This window comes from Anguilla rostrata, chromosome 11 (assembly GCF_018555375.3).
Source record: "Anguilla rostrata isolate EN2019 chromosome 11, ASM1855537v3, whole genome shotgun sequence".
Taxonomy (NCBI): Eukaryota; Metazoa; Chordata; class Actinopteri; order Anguilliformes; family Anguillidae; genus Anguilla; species Anguilla rostrata.
Window position 1 is genome coordinate 15,465,020 of NC_057943.1, and position 24,269 is coordinate 15,489,288.

The 24,269-nt window shown below is 43.8% G+C and overlaps 1 protein-coding gene across 2 annotated transcripts in view; it reads left to right on the plus strand.

Moving 5' to 3' along the window:
- The first annotated feature begins 4 nt into the window (after nucleotides 1-4).
- Nucleotides 5-24,269, plus strand: part of LOC135234069 (ras association domain-containing protein 1-like) — a 31,118-nt gene continuing 6,853 nt past the window's right edge. The window contains exons 1-3 of one of the 2 annotated variants that reach the window (XM_064298206.1): nucleotides 5-908; nucleotides 2,877-3,602; nucleotides 14,919-15,043. In XM_064298206.1, coding sequence (XP_064154276.1) covers nucleotides 3,287-3,602; nucleotides 14,919-15,043 — 441 coding nt within the window. In that variant the 5' untranslated portion in view covers nucleotides 5-908; nucleotides 2,877-3,286. Of the gene's footprint in view, nucleotides 909-2,876; nucleotides 3,603-14,918; nucleotides 15,044-18,935; nucleotides 19,471-24,269 lie in introns of those variants that run through there. The other variant, XM_064298208.1, reaches the window with a different exon arrangement.

Below are 24,269 nucleotides of genomic sequence, written 5' to 3' on the forward strand. Positions count from 1 at the left end.
CCCCCAAGCATTTCTCAAGATACAGGACTCGCAGTTTGAAGGAAAACCAGTTGAAAAATATGTGCAGTACCTTGCAGCTACTGTTTTTGTTTTTCTTTATTTGCATACATATTTACTAATTCGGGTTTTCAGCGCTTTTCTAGGTCAGAAAGTTCAGCTTTTCCGTTGTGTTGAAAGACATTTGTACTGTCACACCACTCCTCAATCATTTCTGTGGGAACTTACGCAAAATGCCTATGCAAAGGAGAGCTTCGGATGGAAGCTGCGTCGGCTCTGCTAGTGAATTTTTTACTAGGGGATGTCCAAGATATGTTCTTCTGTGGAAGTTTTGAACGTTTTCCGTAATCAGTCGGGTAAACGTTGCCTACGTCATGTAGCTATACTTCAACCACCCAAGACTTTTAGTTTCGAAAAGTGATTGTGGCTGTAGCCTACTGAATCTACAAGCGAGATTGTCTCTGTTCCGTCCTGGAGGGATTATCTATCAAACGTTTTCGGTTGTTGTAGCTGTGACAGTCGTGCGTTACAAGCCAACAGACGAGGCCACCAGCCACACTGTACTGTAATTCAACGTTTACAACTTCAAAGATGTAAAAAAAAAAAAAGGTATTACCAAATGTGTAATATTTAGGCTGTCGTACACTGCTTCTGACGACGAAGACGGATGTTCAAAGTGTAATGAGTGAACTCGCATGGATGGTCATGTCACGGAATAACTAACCCGCTCAAACTGGAACTGTAATCAATATTGTTCTTTTATTTACTCTTATGTGGCTTGCACATGTGTGTTTCCCATACATTCAATAAAAAACAAGCAATCTGCGCGCAGTTCACTGACTGGGAGAACAATTGTCTTCTGGAAGTCATGGCACCGCATTGATGACCTAAATATAAGCTATTTTTGCAAGGTAATGTATTTTTAAATTTATTTATATGACATGTGTTTGAAATGCATTTATTGACTTGTTTGGCTATAGGTAGCCATGTGACTAACATATTAAACATAGCCACATAGGCTACAGAATCGTGGTAATCTACAAAGTAGATTTAATGTAGCTAGCCTATATAAGGTCATTAAATGTCATTGTTCAGAGACGTAGCCTAACGAATCAGCCTATTAACAACTTGCAATGTGCATAGAATAAGCGAACATCATTTACGGAAACAACATCATAGGCTACTTATAGAACCGGTAAGGAGAAGCTGTGCTAAAATTGGAGGTGTATCTTAACATCGAGTAGGCAACATCTGGTATTGTTTTTTTTGTTTTTTTTCTATTCCAACATCCCATCACTGAATATGTTTTAGGCTACTTCCGTCACTGCTAGTCACGCATTGATTGTCACCCAACCGAAACATGTTTCAATGAAGTAAGACCATGTAACCAATTTTAATACTGCAAGTGTTCAGCGCTGTCCTGTTGTCAACAGGACTAAAGTTTATCATTGCACACTTGACTAAAAACAGCCTAACAGGGGCTCATCGCTCTTCTGATTTGCATGATATTCAGTGAGAATTAGCCTACATTCAGGAGCAACAAACGTTTCAATAAAGTAAGACCATATAACCCATTTTAATGCTGCGCGAGTGTTCTTCGCTGTCCTGTTATCAACAGGACTAAAGTTTATGTTTGCACACTCGACTAAAAACAGCCTAACGGGCTCATCGCTGTTCTGATTTACATAATATCCAATGAGAATTACGTTTAGGAGGAAGAACGTAGAAAAACGTGGAAGCTACTCCTGCTTAGGCAAAGATTAAAATATCAAATAATAAAATATGTTATCAACAGCAACACCACCACCACCACCAACAACAACAACAACAACAATAATGTAAATGCGTGTAATCGATAACAGTTCCCCACAAAATGAATGGCCACGTTACTCATCTGCTGTGAGACGCTTTCACGAGATGAAACGGGCATGGAGTTAATGGCCGTTTCAAGACTTATTAGACATGTTTTATTCATCATACCAAACATATATCTGGGATTTTTCATAAAATCAGGAAAAATGCCTGTAGCATAGTCGAAGTCAGCTTTCAATCTACTTATGTGCTATTAGACTCACTATTTCTTCGTTCTGGTCAATTCTTTGGAAGTAATTTCAAATAATTTCTATAAAGTAGCTCTGTTTATACATACTAATATAAACCTATACTTTGACAGAATTATCTTGCCTTGCCAGTTTGTCACATGTTAATCTTGGCAGCCTCTTGATTGATTATAAATGTGAAACTTGAAGACTTTTGCTGTGCTTAAGGAGTGGTACATCTCACTTTGCATGCTGCATTTATTTGGGTTGCAATTCAAATGATTTGTTTTCATACAGAGAAGTTGCGAGGACAGATCCCAGTGATCAGTCAAAGCAGAAGTACTACACCCAAGGGATTTGTCAGTGTGCTTTTAAAATACAGAAACCAATCAGAGAAAATCTGTGATGTTTTAAAAATCCTTTATCCATGTTTTAAAAAACATAAAATATTGGCGAAGACTGCCTTGAGTGTCTGTCATATATTGGAATGTACATATCCATGCTCTCTTAGCTGCTGGGATTAAACTCTATTTTGTCCCAGATTTTGACATAAACTGACAATGTGGCTATCTTTCTGGGGTAGATTTGTTCAGTACATTTAATCATGCTGCTTCTCCTCCCTTTCACAGATGAGCAGAAGTTTTTGTACCACTGGTCTTCTATAGACATTTTTCTGGTCTTGATTTCTGGTTTTTGATGAAGAAATTTACCTGATTCCTGTAAAAGCAAAGTTCTTAGATGTTGCGTAAAACAGTGTAATTTCATACAACTTCCTGGAGGTGGCTGAAATTACTTTCAACAGAACCAAAATTCCATTTCTTGCCTTCTGATCTTTTGCAGGATGCTGGTGTACAGTGGATAGCAGGAACTGATGTTTTAGAGATGCACCGATCACTCGCTTCTTGTCCATGGCTTGAAAATGTTTGTCTATTGTGGTGAATTTGACTGGAAAAGGACACACGTAAGCCAGCAGTGTGAACACCTTCTGTGGAACGTTCACAGGGTGGTCAAGCAAGCTAACTGATGAAAATGGATAAGGTTGCTCTCTCACTTCCTGTAAACATCTGATGTGCCACAAAGTTATAGCAGCACTGCATAGGTATTGTAAAGAATGCCGGCAGGGTTATGGTTTTGAGTTAGAGGTCTTTAATCGTACACAGTGAAGAGGATCTACATGCCTGCCAGTGACTGATTCTCAGATCTGGGTCAGCCTTGCCCGACTGCGTGCCTATCTGCCTGCCAGCGGCAGCATGTCTCGGGGTGAGCTGATCGAACTTAAGGAGCTGAGCCTGGATGACCGGATCGAGCTGACCTCCCCTCCGCCTGCACCCCGCACACCTCGCCTGGAGCGGGTCAACGCGCTACGCATCAGCCCAGGGAAGGTTCCGGAGCTGCTGAGCAGGGTGCGGATTATTCGGCTCCTGGGGGAGAGCGTAGACCCACATCTCACCGATCAGACCGGGGAGGGACACGACTTCCAGCCGTACACCCACGCCCACCCTAGCTGGTGTGACCTGTGTGGTGATTTCATCTGGGGTCTATACAAGCAGAGTCTGCGCTGCACCAGTGAGTACGCACAGCCTGGTCTGTCTCTGCCAGCCAGCACTGTATCTCCCTGTGTGTCTGCTATCTGTCTGATAGGCTGCCCGTCTTGCAGTCTGTGTGCCAGTAGATGTTTGCTTGTCTGCATGCATATCTTATTGCCTATGTGCCTTTTTGTCTCTCTGGGCGTTTGTTTTATTCTGTGTTTTCATGCCTACGGTGTCTATGTCTCTAGCCCAAACTTTCTCTGAGACTTTGGCTATCTCTCATACTCTGCCAAAGTAGCACTTACTGCCATGGAGATGAGCTGGGTGGGGAGTGGGGAGGGGTACTGGACAGTAAAAGTTATATCAACCCTTACAGAGTTCATATGGTCCCAATTGGACTCATATATACTCTGTTAGAATTGAATTAACATTGGACAGTTTAATGTGTGGCATTGCTGCAGCCATGCATTCCTCTAACAAGGTTGCCGCGATGCCCAATGAGGCATAAATAAGCTTTTTGTGATGCAGTCCCATTCATGCCCCTCTGCATTCATTAACTTTGAATAGATTTAGTGGGTTTAATGAGGAGGTTGCGTATTACAGAGAACATTGCCACAAACTCTAGCTTTGAGTAAGCTAGGATGTAGCCAGTCTGAACTCAGGGACCTCGTTTTCACTCCCCGAATGTTCTAGTGAAAGCACATGTGATGCTGATCATAGCAAATAACGTCAGAGTTCAGTTAGCACTGTCTTTGATTGTATTTTCTAGCCCAGGCCACACCCTTCACTATCTGAGCACAATTTCACAGTGTCTGCTGACAGCAGGGCATATGTTTTTTTATTTCTTTTCCTCTCAGTTGTCTTAGGTGTTTAAAATTAAACTTCCTTCCCGCTCACTGTTATCTACTCCTGTGTAAACCCAGCTGTTTGAAAAAGGATGTTTTAATTGATAATAAAGTACGGGTCTGTGTTATTGCAGTTGACCAAAACCTTTTTTCTGATAAAGCTTTATTTTCATTGTCCACAGGACTCTGAAACTGCTCTAGCACTTTGGAACAGTGAGAAAGCACATCAGAGGCATTCTCATAGAACATCCTCAGAGATTACCTGTGAAACTTTCAAAATCCCATGACTACTTTAGGCCTGTGTGTTCTTATATAACTTCCTTAGGTTTGATTTACATTGGGTTGGACTGACATTGCTTTGCCGTCAAACCCTTGTGCTCCGTATCTTTTCATTATAACTATAGTGAGACATGAGTATATGCAGGTCATTTTCTGTGCCCCCTGTTCCAGATCTTTAGAGGCAAATACAGTACTTGCCCATGTTCAAAATAAGCCCTCACATTAGAATATTTCTAAACCTTGTAGCCTCTCTATTAATGTTGTGTTCAAGTTGACGGACATCTTGTTTGGTGGAATATATAGAGTCGATGGTTGTTCGAATGAAGAAACTAATTTTAAAGGTCTTTAAAAGAATAATTCAGGCTCTGCTTAGTTTGGGCCTGAGACACTGAACCTCAGACTGCTTTATCCACTCTAAACACATTGTGCCCCAATTACCCCTCAACCACCTCAGGAATTATTTTCATATCCAGGCTGGGAATCAGTGTGTGAACACTGATTTCTGTTACACGGCTTAGTCTACTGCAAAATACCTGATTTTTCGCAGATGACAATAAGAGTTACAGTGCGGCGGAGGATAAAGAAACCATGTGTGTGCAAAGTAGAGAGAGAGAGATGGCAGTAACCCTACCCTCTGCTGATGCTGCGTTGCTGCTGACATCAGCACGTCACACCCATCTCAGCACACCACCACACTTTCCAGGCTTACCTCCTTTTTCTCTACCTTTCCTTTATTATTTTTTTCATTTTACTGTATAAACATCTCATTTTTCCTCCGAGTCATGGATTTCCTTCAGGTTCTGCTGCAAAGGTTGTTTGACTGGTTTCAGCAGGTTTTGCTTTAACTTACTTTGTGATTCTTCCTGTCCGTTACTGGTCTGTGCTGGTTTTGATAAAGGGGCAGGGTGGGTAGGGATTGGGGAATAACCAGGTAAGGCCACCTACAGATGTCCTGCCAGTCTTCTGGTCAGTTCATCTGACAGTCAGATATGACTTGTAGACACCCACACAATGAATGGAAATGCATTTCGCTTAACTAGCACTTATGGGCACTTAGATGTTTGTTTAACATTCCTTGTTCAGTGGTAGGCTTAAGCAAAGTTAATTTTTTTTCTACACAATTTGCATCTTCATTACAGTAAACTGCATAAACCACTATTTGTTTTCTTGTTTCCTCTTTTTGGAATATTTTTAAATAGTATGTTCAGTTTCATTATGATCTTGGTGTGGTTATTTTGTGAATCATTTTCAAGTAGTGTAACGACTGGTTTAAGTAGTAGACCCCTTGAGACATGTTCATTCCACTTCCTGCTGCCGCAGTTCTCACTGTGTCCTTGTAAAACTTCACAAAACCGCTCCTGAAACACACCAAACCTTGGTACTCTAAGGTGTTCCTGGAAAAAAAGGATTTATGTCTGTCCCTGTCCCCAGCTAAACTGTGGCAGAGGTAGAGGTAGAAGCTTGGGGCGGGGTCAGAGCATCAGGGTGGGAGCACGGGGGCAGGCTGGGGGAAAGGGTGAGAGGGGGTGCAATGTGAACAGGAAGCTCTGGGATGTGTAATTCCATTCTAAGAATGCTGACAGCTGGACTTCAGTGGGGCAAAAATGAGGGGTCTTTGTTCTCCCTCTCAGGAAGCCGGACATGAACATGATAAAGGGTTGAGGGTCAAATCTAGAAACAGCAGTACAGTAAAAGCTGCTTCAAAAGACATGAAGGAGTAAAAAGCCAAGTAGCAATTTTCTTTGAATGCTGTGCCTTTACTCTTTACACGACTCTCTCCTATTATTTTCAGCCGTCTCTGAAATGATTATCTATATTTTCATTTTTTAAAAAGGTAGTTTAAAATGTCGTAGTGTCTGTTCTTGACTGTGTTTAGCATTGTTTTGCAGTGTTTGGGTGTGTTTCTTCAGTTTGTGTGTTAGTTTTATATCTCAATGTTTAATTTAAGACATGAACATCAAAGCACAGGGAGTTCCTTCTGTAGGTTTTTCAACACACCAAAAATAAAAGCGTATGTATCACCAGCAGATGAAAGCAAGAAAATGTACCTTTCCCCTGGATGTGGGATTATGATATTGTGAGGTGACCTGCCAGCTCTAGTTTGAGATCAGGAGGAAGCTCTCCCCACTCCCCCTTACTGGCCTGATTAGTGCTCAACACACATACAGCTTCATTCACTGCATGCCTGAGGGAGCTGTTCTTAATCTTGTCACTTAAACCCCCAACTCCAAACTGCACCAGAAAAGAACTCGCGGCATCGAGGATAGAGATTCGATTCGATAGGCATGGGTATTGAATGAAGCATCTTTACTATACCATCCATAATGGATGAGAGTAGGTCAGTCGAGCTCTCTCCTGTAACGGTCCCAGCTCATTATAGCATTGCTAACACTGTGTGACAGGTATTTCTATCCCACATGCACACAGTTTAAGACTCTGATCACATAACCACCAGGTCCTCATTGGTCTGAAGAGTGTAGCATCAATGTTTTGTTAATCATTTTATCCTTGCCTTTCAGCAATGAAGTATCCTCATGCATTCACTGGGTAATCCTCTCATTAAAGGATTAACACTGCTTACACTTTGAGGCTGATTTCATTCCATAATCCATCATTTTAAGAGTGAAATGGAGTGCCCTGAAATAATATCTTGTCTTTGAAAAGCCTGCCACAAGGCTTCAGATGCTGTGCTAGCATTCAAATCTGGTCTTGGTGATAGATAGTCTGCTAGGTTCTCTTATTCAGCTAACAGAAGAAAAGTACTCTGTCAGTCAAGGAGGATGTGGTGCGGCGAATCCTTTTGTGTCTGATACACAAAATCCTCATGCGATTCTAACATATTTTCAATCTATGAACTACAAGGAATGATCCAACATGAAGGACGGGACTGGGCTGTAAGACTCGACTGTGCAGAGTTTTCCCTGCACAGCTGTGATGACAGTCAGAGAGACGCGATTTGCCTCAGGGATAACTTTCCTCTGTTCACTGCGACATAGCTGCGGCCCTCACCATTGGCACTTTGATGAATCAAAGTGTATCATAATATTCTCTTTCTAGTACATTTTGTCCCCAGATTGTACATGTTGGAGAAACAGGTGCCTCATATTCTAAGCTGTTTGATATTAATGATTATATTTTTGTAAACCCTCAATTGTTAAGCAGATTAGTGCGGAGAATGCTGCCCGCTGATTCGTCGGTGAATAAGATGGCTGGGTGTTGAAGACAGGGGGTGATTGTGCGCCCAGCGGGGAGCGCTGGAGCGCTCATGAATATTCACGCTGTGATGCAGGGGAAGCTGTGTGCATGCGCTTCCTCTCCGCTCCGGCCCGTTTGTCAGGACGCTCGCAGCCTTTGTGCGCCTGCCGGTCTGCAAACAGTGGGTGCTCTGTGCGGTCGCCAGAGGGGAGCCCGCTTCTCCTGGATAAGAGTGGGGGGTGGGAGCGTTGCTGTGGGAAGCCGGAGTAGCACAGAGAGGCAGGCAGAATGGGCGACCAGAGCAGGCTACGGTCGAGATGAGATTTAGCAGACGTCTCCCCTCGAGGTTCAGATAATCTCCTTCTCCCCTTTGAGAGGCCTTCATTGGCTGCTCCCAGAGGGGGTGTACTGAGTCTCTGAAATCAGTGAAATGTACAAATCTGTGTCAAGTTTGGGGAAGTAGGCTTCCTGTACACCAGTGGTTCCCAGACTCGGTCCTGGAGGCCCCTGTGTGCTAGTTTTCATTCCAACCACAATTGCAATCCCAGAATTTTAAAAAGCTGTTAATTTTTCTTAATTGGCTGCATTTCATGCTTTAGAGGAATTATTTACTCTCTTAAACCACATTATGTCAGAAATAGCTGTGAATGCTATGAAGAATAAAATTCCCATGGTCATATTGTGCAATATTGGAACAAAACCAGCATACACAGGGGCCTCCAGGACCGAGTTTGAGAACCACTGCTGTACACAGATCACAGTTGTGATGGGTAATGCACAGTGAGCAGCTGCCATTCTCGTGTATTTCTCAGGTAATCCACCAGATTCTGCAGTGGTTCTCAGTGTCACTGACTCATCTTCTTCCCATCATGCCTTGCTGCACACTGTAGACAGACAAGAAAACTGTGGTGCTTTGTCTGGTTTTATTGTTTCCCCTCATCAGCTGTGTATGCAGGAGGCTGATGGCTGATTGGTCTTTGCTATGAGGTAGCTCACAACGCCTGAGCTTTGCTCTAAGTCACCAGTGGGTAGTTATTGAACAATCGGCTGCATGTACGTCACACTTTCTTCTAAGGTCAAAAATTAAGAATTAAGTCCAACTTTCTTATTCATTCACTCAGTGGTTTGCACATGTTGTAGATGTTATTTAATGTTTAACTGCTGCTAATCAGTGGAACTACCCATGGTTCCTAAAGCTTCCCAAATTTGAGGTGAGCTGTGTGTGTTATTGGTTGTTTTTTTCCTGGGTGCTACCCTTTTGTATGTTCTTGTATTTTGATGTTACCAAAGGAACAGCAGATCGTGTGTGTGTGAGTGTGTGTGTGTGTGTGTGCTTTCATGTGTATGCCTGTGTGTTAGTAGCATGTATGTTTCCATGTAGATGAATAGAGCACAAATAAAAGCAGCAGGCGTGCGTGTGTTTGACATGTGAGTGGAGTGCTGTATGAAACCTGCTTCACTGGCGCGAGCGTGTCAGAGTGCGGGTTGCATTAGAGGGATGATAGAGGAAGAAGATCGTAATCTGTCAGTTAGATCCTCCCACAGGCTTTCAGTATGAGTCTGTGTGAGTGTGAGAGTTTTGTGTTTTGCCAGAGGATAATGAATAAGATACTTTTTTGAATATCTTCCATGTATTACGTGATTGTTTTGCTCTTTTTGTAAAGTGAACTTATTGATAGCCTGTGTGGTAGCCACAGCATTTACAACAGCAGCAAAGAAATGACCAAGAGCTCTAGTCTTCAAGTACTTGTGTTTACGGTCTTTTTTCTAAATATATTCTTTCTAAACTTAAACATGGGCTTTATTTCTCCAAACATGTTTAGAGTTCTTACTGTTTGAAATGTAGTTATTAGACGTATTTCTCTTTAACACTGAAGGTGCTATGTGGTGTGTTACTGGCTACAAAATAAAATGTATATATATATTGTTGATGATGTACTAGAATTAGTATAAAATTATCAAAGAAATAGGATTGGAGTAGAACAAGACAGGGCTATGCCTAAGTGGCTGAAGCAAGTTTCTCCAATTCATCCTTGTACCAGAATATCCACTAGAGGGCAGTGCAAACTTACATCCGTTGACTCCATTCATTCTGTCCATATGCTGCTAGTTAAAAAAAAAGAAATGAATAATGAAGACATGACCAAGCTTGGAGACTTCCTCCTATGCTCCCTTGAGACATATGTAATTGTGTTGTGAAAGCCTGGTTTGGTCCTGGGGGAGCCCAGGAAACAGTAAACCCGGAATGACTCAGGTCAGTAGTCAAGGTCTGCTTTCATGAAAAACTAGAAAGTGTTTTTCAGACGTAAACGTCTCATGACTATGTCATCCTGGACGCAGTGTCTGGTTCCCTAAAATTACAGTTCCTTGTAAATTAGCAGCCAAGAGTGCTTTCTGTGATAAGCCTTCTGCCGACGTCATTTTTGCAGAAGCGCTTCCATATCTTAAGGATATTCTGAACATAGGTGAACTATGAAATTAAAAATGTTGGCTCTTTTTCCCTCGCTAATGCTGCCACTTTGAAAAAGTCAGTGCTGTCCAGCCATGTGAATGATTGTCAGAGGAGCATACTATATATAGGGTCATCTGGCCAAGGTGACATGGTTGTAGACAGGCAGTAACGGACGCATCAGGAACACAGAATTGGGGCAAAAAGGCCCCATAGACCAAAGATTCAAGGCGTTTTTTAGTGCGAGTGACGAGTTTGAGATGAGATATAAAGGAAACTGAAAGAGAGAGCTGTGTGACAGATATCTCCTGTGATTCAGCATCCTCCCGCAGGGGGCGACTAGCTTGTGTGCTAACTTCTATACTGCCTTCCACGTTGTCAGAAACACCCCTTTCCGTTTGCACTAACCCCTGCCCCCTCCACATTCTCAGCTGCTGGCCAAGTGAGAGCTATCCGTGTGTGTGTGTGTGCATTTGCGTGTGTGTGTGCGTGTGTGCGTGTGTGCGCACATGTGTGTATGTATGTATGCATGCGTGTGCATGTGTGCGTGTGTGTGTGTTTGTGTGTGTGTGTGTGTGTGTGTGTGTGTGTGTGCATGTGTGTGTGTTTGTGTGCGTGTTTTCATGAGGAAGGCCCTGGCTGATGTAACTCCCCAGCAATGTCAGGGCTGTGTGCAGAGGGAGAGCGGTCCCAGTCCCAGTCCCTGGGTCACACAGGCGCCTGGCCAAATGGCTGCTGATAGTGAGTGTGCTCTCTGTCAGAGGGGAAGCCTGAAGGTGTGGGTGCCATTTTCTTATTTACTTACCTTTCAGGTCCTTCTTTTAAAAGATAAATATGTCTAGACTTCTGATTAAGGTACATAAACAAAAACTTGGTTCTAACCTGTGGTGTGGGGATGGCTGGTTTAAGCAGCCACACCTGCCCTGGGTCAAGCTAATTAGACCTGGCCAATTGGATAATTGGTTAATAATTAGATAATTGGCCAGGCTAATTGGACCCAGGAACAGGAGTGGCTGCACCTGTGCGTAGTGAGGTAATCACTGCGCACAGGTTAAATCTGCCATCCCCACCCACATCAGGAGCTTCTCTGTCATGACAGTGTTTGAGATCTGCTCACTTGGCTGTAACATCTTGCCAAACCCTCATGGAATAAATGTGGACTGTTTTAACATCATCTCCCTGTGTCTCTGTGCTGGAGGGCCCCAAGGAAAGCCACTTCGGTGGCCTGTGGCAGGCGTGTTTGCCACAGTGGCGCCCAACGTGGGGCTCCTCCAGCACAGCAAAGAGGCACAGGAGGGCCAGCCAGGAAGCACACTGGAGGAGGGGCGGCTGAGGTGTTCCCGACAGGGCTTCGGGCGGATCCTCCGGGCCAAAAATGGGGAGCGGAAGATGACCAGGGAGGGGAAGGAGGCAATCCTCAGCTGGGACGCTGAGGAGCTGCACCTGGCCGAGGAGGCAGGTCAGCGACGGGCGGTGCACGAGAGGTGGTCGCGCCGTGAGCTGGACTTGGCCGGGAAGGCGGGTCAGCCACGGGCGGCGCACGAGCGGTGGCCGCGCCGTTTTGCTTCCTTTCTCGTCCGTTTGGTTGTTTTTAGCTCTTTGTTTTGGCCTGGTTGGTTTGCCCGGAGCCCATGAGGGGATAAGCCTGCAGCCGCCCGCCAGCAGAGCCGACTGGCGGCCACCACAGCCACGAGGGTTCCTGGTCCCCAGCACCACAAGGCCAGTCCACCAGCCCACCAGCCCAGCCACCCCACCACAGCCCCTGGAACAGCCCAAGCCGGTGACGCCCCCACCAGCCAGCAGAGCAGCCCAGGACTTCCCGTGCTCCAGGAGGGAGGAGGAAGAAGGGCTGCCTGGTCGTCCGAAGGAGGGTCACCGCATGTACTGGACTGTTCCGGGGCCACCCACCCTGACTTTTTTTTATTTAATTTTTTAGCGTGTTTGGAGTTTTGTTTTGTTTGTCTTTGGCTTTGTTGGGAGTGTGGGGGTGGGGGTGGGGGTGGGGGGAGTAGGCTTCGGCCAGGGATTCTCCCTGGCCTCAGTTTGGCGTTGGGGTATGTGGTGTGGGGATGGCTGGTTTAAGCAGCCACACCTGCCCTGGGTCAAGCTAATTAGACCTGGCCAATTGGATAATTGGTTAATAATTAGATAATTGGCCAGGCTAATTGGACCCAGGAACAGGAGTGGCTGCACCTGTGCGTAGTGAGGTAATCACTGCGCACAGGTTAAATCTGCCATCCCCACCCACACCAGGCAGCTTCTCTGTCATGACAGTGTTTGAGATCTGCTCACTTGGCTGTAACATCTTGCCAAACCCTCATGGAATAAATGTGGACTGTTTTAACATCATCTCCCTGTGTCTCTGTGCTGGAGGGCCCCAAGGAAAGCCACTTCGGTGGCCTGTGGCAGGCGTGTTTGCCACAGTGGCGCCCAACGTGGGGCTCCTCCAGCACAGCAAAGAGGCACAGGAGGGCCAGCCAGGAAGCACACTGGAGGAGGGGCGGCTGAGGTGTTCCCGACAGGGCTTCGGGCGGATCCTCCGGGCCAAAAATGGGGAGCGGAAGATGACCAGGGAGGGGAAGGAGGCAATCCTCAGCTGGGACGCTGAGGAGCTGCACCTGGCCGGGAAGGCGGGTCAGCCACGGGCGGCGCACGAGCGGTGGCCGCGCCGTTTTGCTTCCTTTCTCGTCCGTTTTGGTTGTTTTTAGTTCTTTGTTTTGGCCTGGTTGGTTTGCCCGGAGCCCATGAGGGGATAAGCCTGCAGCCGCCTGCCAGCAGAGCCGACTGGCGGCCACCACAGCCACGAGGGTTCCTGGTCCCCAGCACCACACGGCCAGCCCAGCCACCCCACCACAGCCCGTGGAACAGCCCAAGCCGGTGACGCCCCCACCAGCCAGCAGAGCAGCCCAGGACTTCCCGTGCTCCAGGAGGGAGGAGGAAGAAGGGCTGCCTTGTCGTCCGAAGGAGGGTCACCACATGTACTGGACTGTTCCGGGGCCACCCACCCTGACTTTTTTAAATTATTTTTTTTACCGTGTTTGGAGTGTTTTTGTTTTTGTTTGTTGTCTTTTGCTTTCTTGGGAGTGTGGGGGTGGGGGGGGGGGGGATGTAGGCTTCGGCCAGTGGTTCTCCCTGGCCTCAGTTTGGCGTTGGGGGTATGTGGTGTGGGGATGGCTGGTTTAAGCAGCCACACCTGCCCTGGGTCAAGCTAATTAGACCTGGCCAATTGGATAATTGGTGAAGAATTAGATAATTGGCCAGGCTAATTGGACCCAGGAACAGGAGTGGCTGCACCTGTGCGTAGTGAGGTAATCACTGCGCACAGGTTAAATCTGCCATCCCCACCCACACCAGGGAGCTTCCGTCATGACAGGGTTAACATCTGCTCATTTGGCTTTACCATCTTGCCAAACCCTCGTGGAATAAATGTGGACTGTTTTGAACATCTTCTCCCTGTGTCTCTGTGCTGGAGGGCCCCAAAGAAAGCCACTTCGGTGGCCTGTGGCAGGCGTGTTTGCCACATAACCCTTTAACTTTTTCCCTCCCTTTGTCCTAAACCAGTGGCATGTGTGACCAGAAATACAACCTTAGCCAAAGAATCCTCTCCATTTTTTTGTTTAATCTATCCACATTATATTTTCAGAAATTGCACTTAGTGAACAATAAAGACAAAATGTTATTTTATTTATTTATTTATTTTTTTTACAAATGAAGGTTGAGAATACTCCTTTCACTAATTTGTGACACATAAATTCAAACGCGGACAAAAGAAAATGCATATTGCATATCTCAGTATCTGTTCTGTAAATATCATGGTGCATGTATTGTGCTTTGCTTGTCTTTGTACAGTATGTCTTTCAAGTCTTTTTTGTACCCTACACAAGTATCAAAATGTGTTTTCTAAAATAATGTGTTGGTCTTATATGATAATACCTCTCCGTTGTGTCTTCTTTTACATATGCTTGCATATGTTGCATATGTGACTTATATGACTTATTTACTGCACATGCAGATGTCTGTGCCACCATAAAGTGGCTGGCTCATCTGTTTGTTTTGAACACAGAGTGGGTGTCACAGACTTTAGGGAGCTGTGAGTGGCTCTGGGGGCCATATGGCGTGTAATGACTCAGCATATGAAAATCCATCCTTGGTTTTCACATCCTTGGTTCACTCTTCCTGTGTGCTAAGATTCACAGTTTTTGAATCCGCAATGTGTTGACTCATTTTGAGTCACTTACATGCTTGATGGAATGTCAACTGGATATCATACTGACTGATGTAGGGCTACTGAACTCCAGGTCCTGTGGGCCGCAGTGTCTGCAGGTATTTGCTCCACCTATGCACCACACCACCTAAAATCTCTAATTAGCTTACTTTCTGAACCAGGGAGGTAAAATAATTAGTGAAATCAGGTGGTCTAGTGCATAGTTGGTGCAAATGCCTGCAGAATCTGAGGCCCACATGAGCTAGAGTTCAGTAGCGCTGGAATAATGATACTGTATAATACATGATGATACCGTATAACAAGTTGTTGTATTTAATGTCCTTTTAACTGACCTTTTTCTCTTTCTTGTCTCACTTTTAGATTGCAGGTTCACCTGCCATTATCGCTGCCGAGCTCTCATCCAATTAGACTGCCACTCTGGACGCATTTCTTTCACAGACCAATCGGATAATGTGGAGGACACCATAGAAACAGACACCAATGTGGTAAGGGGAACTTTAAAACCAATTCTCTTCTTCTGAATGCATATGGTCAGGCTCTCTCATTATTCCCCTGGGGTAAGCAAGCCATTGAAGTATAGCATCTTCATATTTCCATATTTGACTATTTGTCATATTCTTAAACTTCCTTTACATAGTCATATCAAATAATTCCATTGTGAAACAATCTGCATATGGATGCATGCAGATTCAGAATTACTGTGATTTCACAGAATGGTAGACTGAACATGTGACAATGATGTTTAAACTGATGTAAATGGTAAATGTGATGTGATTACAGTTAGCTTCTGAGGTGAAGCTTTTCCACAATTCAGCACTTTTTTTATGGACACAGGAACACACACAAGATCATTCTCTCTCATACATAAATTAAACGTCCCAGTGTAAGAGGCCTTGTTGTCACATGAGAAAGAAGCAGTGTGTACAAAGATGTGGGATCATGTTACCGATGAGTGTCCTTCTCTGGCCTAGCGGTCCCCTGAATACTGTTTAATTACCTTGTCACCATACCATGGGTTTGTCTTATATTGTGAAAATAACCCCCTGCATTGTGAAATGCCACCAGAGTGAGATCAAATTAGCTTCTGTTTATTTTCCAAATATAGCTTGTGGCTTTTTATGTCTTATCAGCATCAAAACCTACAAATGGTATGGTGAGAATATGTAATGCAAGGGTGTCTTACACATTGTGATGAGTGTTTCTAGAAACATTATCAGAGGTTTGCACATGCAGAGGTACTCATAAAAGGCCTGAGCCCGAGCCCAAACCCTGATGAGAGCCATGATTTATGGGACTGTGCTAAATGCTGCCCCCCTGTTCTCACATTAGCACAATGGTAGACCGGCAGTGAGTGACGACTTCTTCCTGTGCCTCAAACCACTCTCTCTTCCACACAACACAGGGAAACCAAATGACAAACTCAACAAAAACGCACACACAACATAACTACGGCAGGGCTTCTCAGACTACAGACAAGACTCCTGTATGTTTGAAGTGTATGGTATTCATATGTTAAATGGCGGTTAAAACCTGTTTTCTTTATTATTTTTATTATATCACTATTATTATTATTATTAGTAGTATTATTATTATTGTTGTGCACAGTGGATTGAGAGCTTGCAGGAGTTGGGAAGTTGCTGTGTGTAAAACTAGACAGGTATGAGATAAAAACATTCTTGCAGACCCTTTTACCTTAAGAATTAAACATTTAATTAATCAGATTTTATTCCTTTGAAAACTGTTATAACAGTATAAAACATACAGAGATGATGATGCAGAATGAGTTTCTAATTACTGCTTTAGTTACTATGATCCACCTCTAGTGAAAGAGGGATGAGGATTCCCCTTTGAAGCATGGTTAATAAGGAACTCTATGGGACCCATGCACTCACACATGTTGTGTATGTGTGCATACATATGTGCATGCTAAGAGCTTGAAACGCTTTTCTTAGTACCCCTCTGTGAAGCCTGCTGCTACGCATTTGTCTGATGTGGTGGCCCATCCAAGATTTGTTTTTACCTAATTTAGGGCAGAGCATCTGTGTCATGGTCGAGAATTCCAGTCCCCTCTGGGCTGGCATGGGCCTACCTGTCCTGTCACCTCCTATCACTCTTCCTCCATTGCCCCTGTGCCCCACTGACCCACCCAACCTGCTGCCAGGGGCTTTAGTACCCCTCAGTTCTGTCTCGGATCATTCATTATTCAGTACCTCCTTATTCATTAGTGTCTGTTCTTTAGGAGAGACAGGGGCACATTGAAGGCCAGGAAAATATGCTGACCCACTTTTCAACAAGATAATCAGAGTGTCCTCATTTTTTAACTAGTAGCACATGACTCTGGCAATGTTTCAATACTGTTGAGGTCTGTATCTCAAAGACACGCTCGTGGAAGTTCATTTTCACTTCAACAGAATGTCTCTGTGATATGAGCATTATTTCAGTGGCTATATAATGTAGGTGGCTACATACATTTTGTACATACATACATGCAGTGCAATCGTGGCTGGAGAGAAAGGTAGTAATAATTCTAGCTGCACAAAAAATAAAGGAGGAACATGTATAACTTCATTCAATGGTGGTGGGACCCAATGCAAGATCTTTTCATGGGGCCCACAATCACTGGCGGTACCCCATACATGTATATCAGATTTGTCAAGAAACATGTCTCATCCAGAATTTTTTGTTTAAGGGCCACAGTGCGATTGAGTGGTACATCACAATTTCTGTACATGGATTTTAATTTGAACAAACCAATGTTTTAATGTGGAATAATGTGTTAGTGTGGAATAGATAGCTGCAATTAAAACCATTTACACGGGCAATAACCCCATGCTGTTTGCTTTCACACTCAGAGACAGAACGGGGGTCTCCTCATTGTGCATTGCGGAATCGGGGTGGGGGTTGGGGGTCGGTTATTCAAGGGGTGACCCCCCAGTTGTCTCCTGGGATCAGGGTTAAGGGCTCGGGGAGGCACGTGTCTCTGTGTACCATCTGCACACAGAAGCTGTATTTTATTACTTACCTATTCATGCCATGCCATGGCCAGTCACAATTTAAGACCTTCCAGCAATACCATTTTGAGGCAAGGCAGAGGGGGAACAGGGGTTACCTAGCAACATTAGGGGACCGTACTAATGGAGAAACCCAGGTCAGACCAGGGACACCGGCAGGCGGCCAGCATATGGAACCGCAGTTGCTGGAACACCTTCTTCACTTGAAAGGAGAGCTGACCTTGGGGTCTAGACATGATGGAACTCCACATTTCTTTCAGAGCCTGACTTCCTCTGGCTGTCTTGTAATGCAGAGAGTATACAAATGTTCATGTGAATAACATAACATTCCATGTTATGTAAGCAACAGTCATTTTTGGCCATTTTTGTGCTTTTACCTGCACAGTCTTCTTTGTTCCACAGGCTTACAGAATTCAGAGAAGGCAACGTGTTGTAGCATGGTGTCCGTGCATACAAGCCATTTTATTTTTGTTTTGTTCTTTACCATAGAAATGCTCCATTAAGTTATTTTGCCTGCCACTAAAATAACCATGAGTTCAAGTTTTCTTTTGGTGTATTTTTTTTTTACTAAAGGTCTCTGTGGTAGACCTTCAGGTGCATTGGCCTACCACAATGTTTTCCTCTTTTCTGTTTACCAGGATATTACATGGCTTCATTTGTGAGTATGGCCTTCAGGATGAGGAGTTTTTTTCCATAGCTAGTCAGAATTCAACATTAATTTATACCTGTTGGTCAGCTGAGTGATAATGAGATGTAGGAAAGGGCATCTGGGCTCCCTGTTTCTCTGGATCTGTGCAGGGGAAGGTCCATCACATTGGACAACATGCATATGGGAAGATTATTGCAGAAAGAGAGAGCTTTTGCATGGTTAAAATTATGTCACTGAGGCTTATTTTCTCACTGCAGTTTTGTTTCATTGTACTTTTCAGTTTATCATATGTAAGTTGTTACTTACTTAGTTGCTAGATTTTCCTATTTGGTTTTCTGTAGTTCAAATCTATCTGCCTCAGATTTTTCTTACAGGACAAGTACATGCTATTAAGACTATAGGGTTTAAAGATATCTTCTTATATTTTAGTTTTTTCTCCTATTGTTTTTTAATGTTGTTCCCTTCCTCATTGTGAGCTTTAAGTGCGTTCTGGTTTGGAGAATCCTGTTCTGAATCCCGTTCTATTAATGTCATAATGTAAAATATGTTATTTTCAGATGAACGGCCATGATGGAGTTAAATCCTCACGCTGGTTCATTCGCCCTGGACAGGAAAAGGGTGGGGTGTGACGTCATTTGGGAGTTGGAATTTCCTTATGCAGCCAATCGGGGAGGGGCCTTCCTGGTCTTGTATATTTTCCAATCTTAACGGCCAGGGAGGGGCAACGAGGGAGGGGTAGAGGTGGAACTGTAAACCCACATCCCAACGACAATTAACTGTTCTTCAACGTGGGCAAAGGGTGCGTTCGGATAGAGTGAACGTTCAGCAGGAAGATCTCTGAGCTCTGATAGTTTGTAAACAGTTTTATCAAATAGGCGACATTGTATATTTTGTTTAAATTTATTGTCCTACGTTTTCAGTCCAAATATTTCCATTCAGGGATCTCTTGTATGTGTAAATTATTCGTGTAAATAAGCTGTTTGGACACCGCGCTAACAAGAAGTTGACGTTTTAAATTTAGCTTGCTGCAACAACTGATATAAGTAAAGTTGGGAGCCGGTTAGCTACAAAGTTGCGAGTGAATACACAGGCAATGAGTGACGGCGGCGGCGAGGATCAGACCCCTTCTTTTGAGATGACGTGGGGAAGTACAACCAGCAGCGGCTATTGCAGTCAGGAGGACTCAGACTGCGAATTCGAGCAATACTTTACCGCTCGCACATCCTTCATCCGCAAGCCCAAGAAAGAGAAGGTGAGGCACAGGCTGGTACTAAAAACTGAAACAAAAACGCTGCTGTCGTTACGACATGTTTACTGTTATCGTCTATTTCTAAATGTGCCCATTCTCCTCGCATAAGATCTTATATGATCTTTGAGACATATTTAAATATGTTAAAATAGGGACCACGCACAATGCAAAACCGTAATACAATGATTTTGTTGGGTCTGGCTTAACCCAACAGCTGTTAACGCCTTTGGGGAGGGGGAGGTATATAATTTAGTACTCACATTATTCAAATTGATAATTTCCCTAATTTGCATCATACTACTGATGGTTAACACAATGGACCTTATTTTGTATGTGCAATTTGCATTAATATAATCTCTTCCTTACTTTCATCTCACTGATAACCGTGCAGCGCATGTCCTGGGTAAAAGTCTACAGTATATGCACCGTTGTAGACTTCAGAATTTAGGATATATATTATCGTTGAAGTATTTTACAACTCAGTATTTTACAGTTAAATTGCAAAATGTGATCCAAAGTACAGTGTTTTGCATTATAGTTAATGATATTCAAGCACACCTGCTGGTAAAAGGCGGTGGTTGGTTGTAATTCTTGAATCTTTTAGACAATAAAAGGTTTTTATTATTTCAGAACAGGTTCCTCACTTATATTATCCAGTAAAGAACAATTATATCCTATAATTATATGATTTTTCACCCTGTGCCATTGATTAGTTTAGAACTGTAGGGACGGACAGTGTCAGTGTCATTCATAGTTTGACCCTTTGTTTTTTTAATATACAGAAACAGATACTTGAGGTAAGGGATTTGAATAGTGTAGTAGATGATCCTGTTATAGTATTAAACACACAGATGTGGCCTTTTGTTGCAATTATAATGAATGCAAATTGGAAAGGGAGAATTCTCAGACTGCAGCTTTTAATGGTAAACTGTTATGCTAGATCACCCATGACAGTTTTCCCCCTCACCCGCAGGCTTGTGTTTCGGAAATGAATCAAGTTTAGGCCCGCTGTTGCACCATCAGCTCAGCATGACTCATGATTCAGTTCCTTTTATGAGTGACTGGTCTTCCATTATTCACAAATGACACACTAAGATTCTTGTGTTTTATAACAGGTTTAGTGAGGGAGATGAACAAGCACTTCCTCTCATAATCCCTCTCCCTACCAAAAGAACATATAGCATTCTTGTATGATGATCATGACTGATCAGATGTCCATCAGAGGGCCCTGGCCTTCGAAAGAACCCTCATTTACGTCCTTTGTGTTAGAGGGGACAGCTTGAGTAATACCAGGCTGCAATTGTTTTCCTTGACAGTCTAGACTCCCTGTGCAGATTGTGGCTCCTGCCCCCTGCATATCATTTTGCACTGTGGTTGGCACGTGCTGATGTAATTTAATCAGTTCAAAGGCTTCGGTAATGAATGTCATTTCAGGGAGCATGTGCTCGCCTGAGTTTGTTTCACGTGTGACAAATGACCAATGACCCCTCACACTGTCTCAGTAACACCTTGGGGGAAGGGAGTCAGCGAGGAAGAAAAGCAATATCCAGTTCTGATAACAGAATCCAGGACAATCTAAACCCCCAGCCAAGGTAGTGCTTTCTGCTAGTTTTGATCGGAATCACTATAATCAGCTGCAGTAATTAGATTGAGAACTGTTTCCAGTTTTATCACTCATCACCTGAAAACTGGCTTCTATTCAATTGTACAATCGTTCATTTTCTATGTATGATCTCCATTTTCAGTTGTGAAGGCCTTGTGAAAGAGCCCCCTTACCGTGATCTCTCAGTCTGACTTTAAGTGGCAATTAACATTAGTCACTCTCTTCCAGTTGATTGTATATTGATCCCATGACTGGAATATTTACTGTCCTGCAAACTGCAAGGGTAATCCGGTTAATGAGTGTGGAATCTCTTTAGCCGAATGCTTCTGGGTCTGTAGATCATGTTTTGGCTTTCGGTGTGCAGTGTATATTTTTATGATATAATGAATTGTGCTGAAGAAAGCCTCAGCTGTTTTCTGCAGCTCTATAAGCTGGGCTAAACTGCACCAACGCCGAGCAGTTTGTATCTCAGGACCGTTGCCTTAGTTTGAGCCGTTCAGCTTACAAATAACCCAAATCTCAGTGAGCTTTCAGTGGCCTTTGTCTTTACATGTATACAGTTGCATAATCCATCCACACTGTCCGGCTGGTCCATAGCTTGTTTAACCCGTGTTTCCTGCAGGCTGTTTCCTGTGGCAAGTTCCTCATCCTTTTTCCATAACTGTGTGTCATTTCGGGTGGGGGGTTGGGGTGGTTGAAGTGATGATGGTGGTTGATGACCAGCACACCTGTGACCAGTCTGTCCACACCCACTGTTCCAGCACAAAATAAGTTAAAACTCTTCACTTCCCGTCTTGGCCTTGAACCCATGCCCTGTTCAACTGTCTGAAAAGAAAAACTTGAAAAAAATGACCATTATCCAAAATTCTGCTCTTGCTTTTCATTAATCTTGTTATTTCTTCGTAAAATGACAATTTGTCCCTTCAAGCAAGCAGAGTTTTAGATTGGCCACAAATACCTATCATGTGCACAGTTTTTCATGACCATCAGGCCATTGCTTATCTGTGTGAGTGCACAAATACTGTTGTCATTGACAGCCAGCCCAGACACACCCTATCCCCACAAAGAACTGTATGAAGTATAACTCAACATAAAACAACAATGGACCCTACATCTGTACCGATGCAGAATGTTTCTCAATGTTTGCTCATTAGAATAGTGCCATTTCCTATTAACTCATTCCAGGGACATCTGCTACTCTCACTCATACTGTTGAATATAAAAATGAATACTGCGACCAAAATGGCAGTTTTCTTTCTTTTTCTATACCCTGTGCTAAGTTCTGAAATCCTAGTCACCTTTTTGTTTTCTACACGGAGTTATTTAATGGTGATACTGATGGCTCTTCGTGGCAGCAGTTTGTGTGATATTTGTCATATTTTGCATTTAATTTCAAATCATAATTACTATAAACTTAGAAACTATTTCTATAAACTAGAGTTTGTATCTTTTTGTTTAGTGCATTTCAATGTCCAGCTGTGACCTTTCGTGAAAATAGACATTTTTGTAAGCACCGCAGACCAGCCTGCGGAAAGCTCCTACGGTGACTGAGAAAAGCTATTAAAAGTGCTGGCTTTAGTGATTTTTCCCTATGGTCCCAAAATAGCCTGGCTGTTAGTTGCATGTTTATTCAGCTGAGAGTGTCTCAGTTTTTAAGGCAAAGGGTTTGTACCTACAGTACAAGTTTAGACAGAGAATAAAGACAGGCTTGTCCTGTGTCTATAAATTGTTTGGGAAAAGGTAAGGCTTGGCTGACATTTGTGTGATGCAGCTGACACTCCTTTGGAGAACTTCCACTTGTTCTTGTGCTAGGACACACTGGCCTTCCTCTTATTCCTGCTGTGTGGGGCTGCAGGAGAAGTGGCCAGGGCCAGGGGAAGGAAACAGAGATCCACCCTGTCGGTCTGAATCCCTGGCTGGCCTAGGACTCGGCAGTCAGGGGGAAGTCGGCCTTTGTTCTGGGCCCTGGAAGGGACGCACGTTTGTCCCTGGCCTCTGTCCTGTAGTGTGGTCAGGCTTTAGCAGTGTAGCGGAAGGTGGAGCCATCTTAGTTGAAGTATTAAATGCCATCCCTGTATATGCCCATTGTCCAAGTGTCTTTGACATCACAACCATATGTCAGGAGGATTTTTCTTTGGTGAAATTTATTATCTGCTGCAGATATGGCTGAAAATCCATAGCTTGGATTTTCCTCCCCTTTAATGTTTGAATTTGGGAGACATGACTGTATAGAGGGGGGCATGAAATTACAGTAAATGATTACTAGTGTGCTCACCTGTGAGTCAGCTCATCAGGAAAACACAAGAGAAACCTGGTAATAATAGTAAGGCCTCTGGAGGTTGACAGAATATATGACATATAGACTTCCCCTTACAGCCGTGTAACTGACAGAAAGTGCAGTGTAACTGTAAGACCGTTGCTGATTTGTATGTGTCTCAGAAGTCCTGGTAAAACACAGGGAGGCATTGTGAACGTCTCTGGCATAGGGAGGGAGAGGGAGGGTGAGAGACCATCTGACCGACTATTTTTACATTAACACAGAGAGATATGGAATGCAGTAGCCACAAACTTGGCAGAGAACAGCACGGTTTCGCACGGCACCTCCCGTTTCACACTGGGGGAGGAGCCAAGGAATCTGATTGGATACCAATGAGATCATAGTTTTCTATGCTAAGCCATGCTGACAGGAAGTGTGGAGTCTGATGCAACAGGGAGCTCAGGTCTACTGTGGGAAAGTGAGAGAAGGAAAGTTGTGAGTGGTGGTTGGAGTTGTGGGTGGGGGGCTCAGACAGGATGCCGGTGTAATATCTGCATTAAGTCTGCTATGTGAGGCTGAGTAAGATGGATGTACTCATATTTTAGCATGAGTAAGGTACAATTAAGAACTGTATCAGTGGCTGCCTCTAACCTGCTCCACTATGGAATGCAACTAAGAAATTTACCCAACAATAATGATTAGTTGATTGAAAAACTTGTTACCGTTCTGTTAAAATCTTAGTGATAGCACTATTGTGATAGTTTACTAGATGCTGTGGTAGGCCTCAGACATAGCATGTGGTTTGCTCTTCTGTCTGGAATTGTCCTCTTACTTGAGTCAGGGAAAGCCAACCTCAACCGTTTCAGAGAAGTGAGACTGGTGACGTTCCACTAAAAATGTTTCCTGTTACTGTAGACAGCCTTGCTGATGTAGAAAACTAGA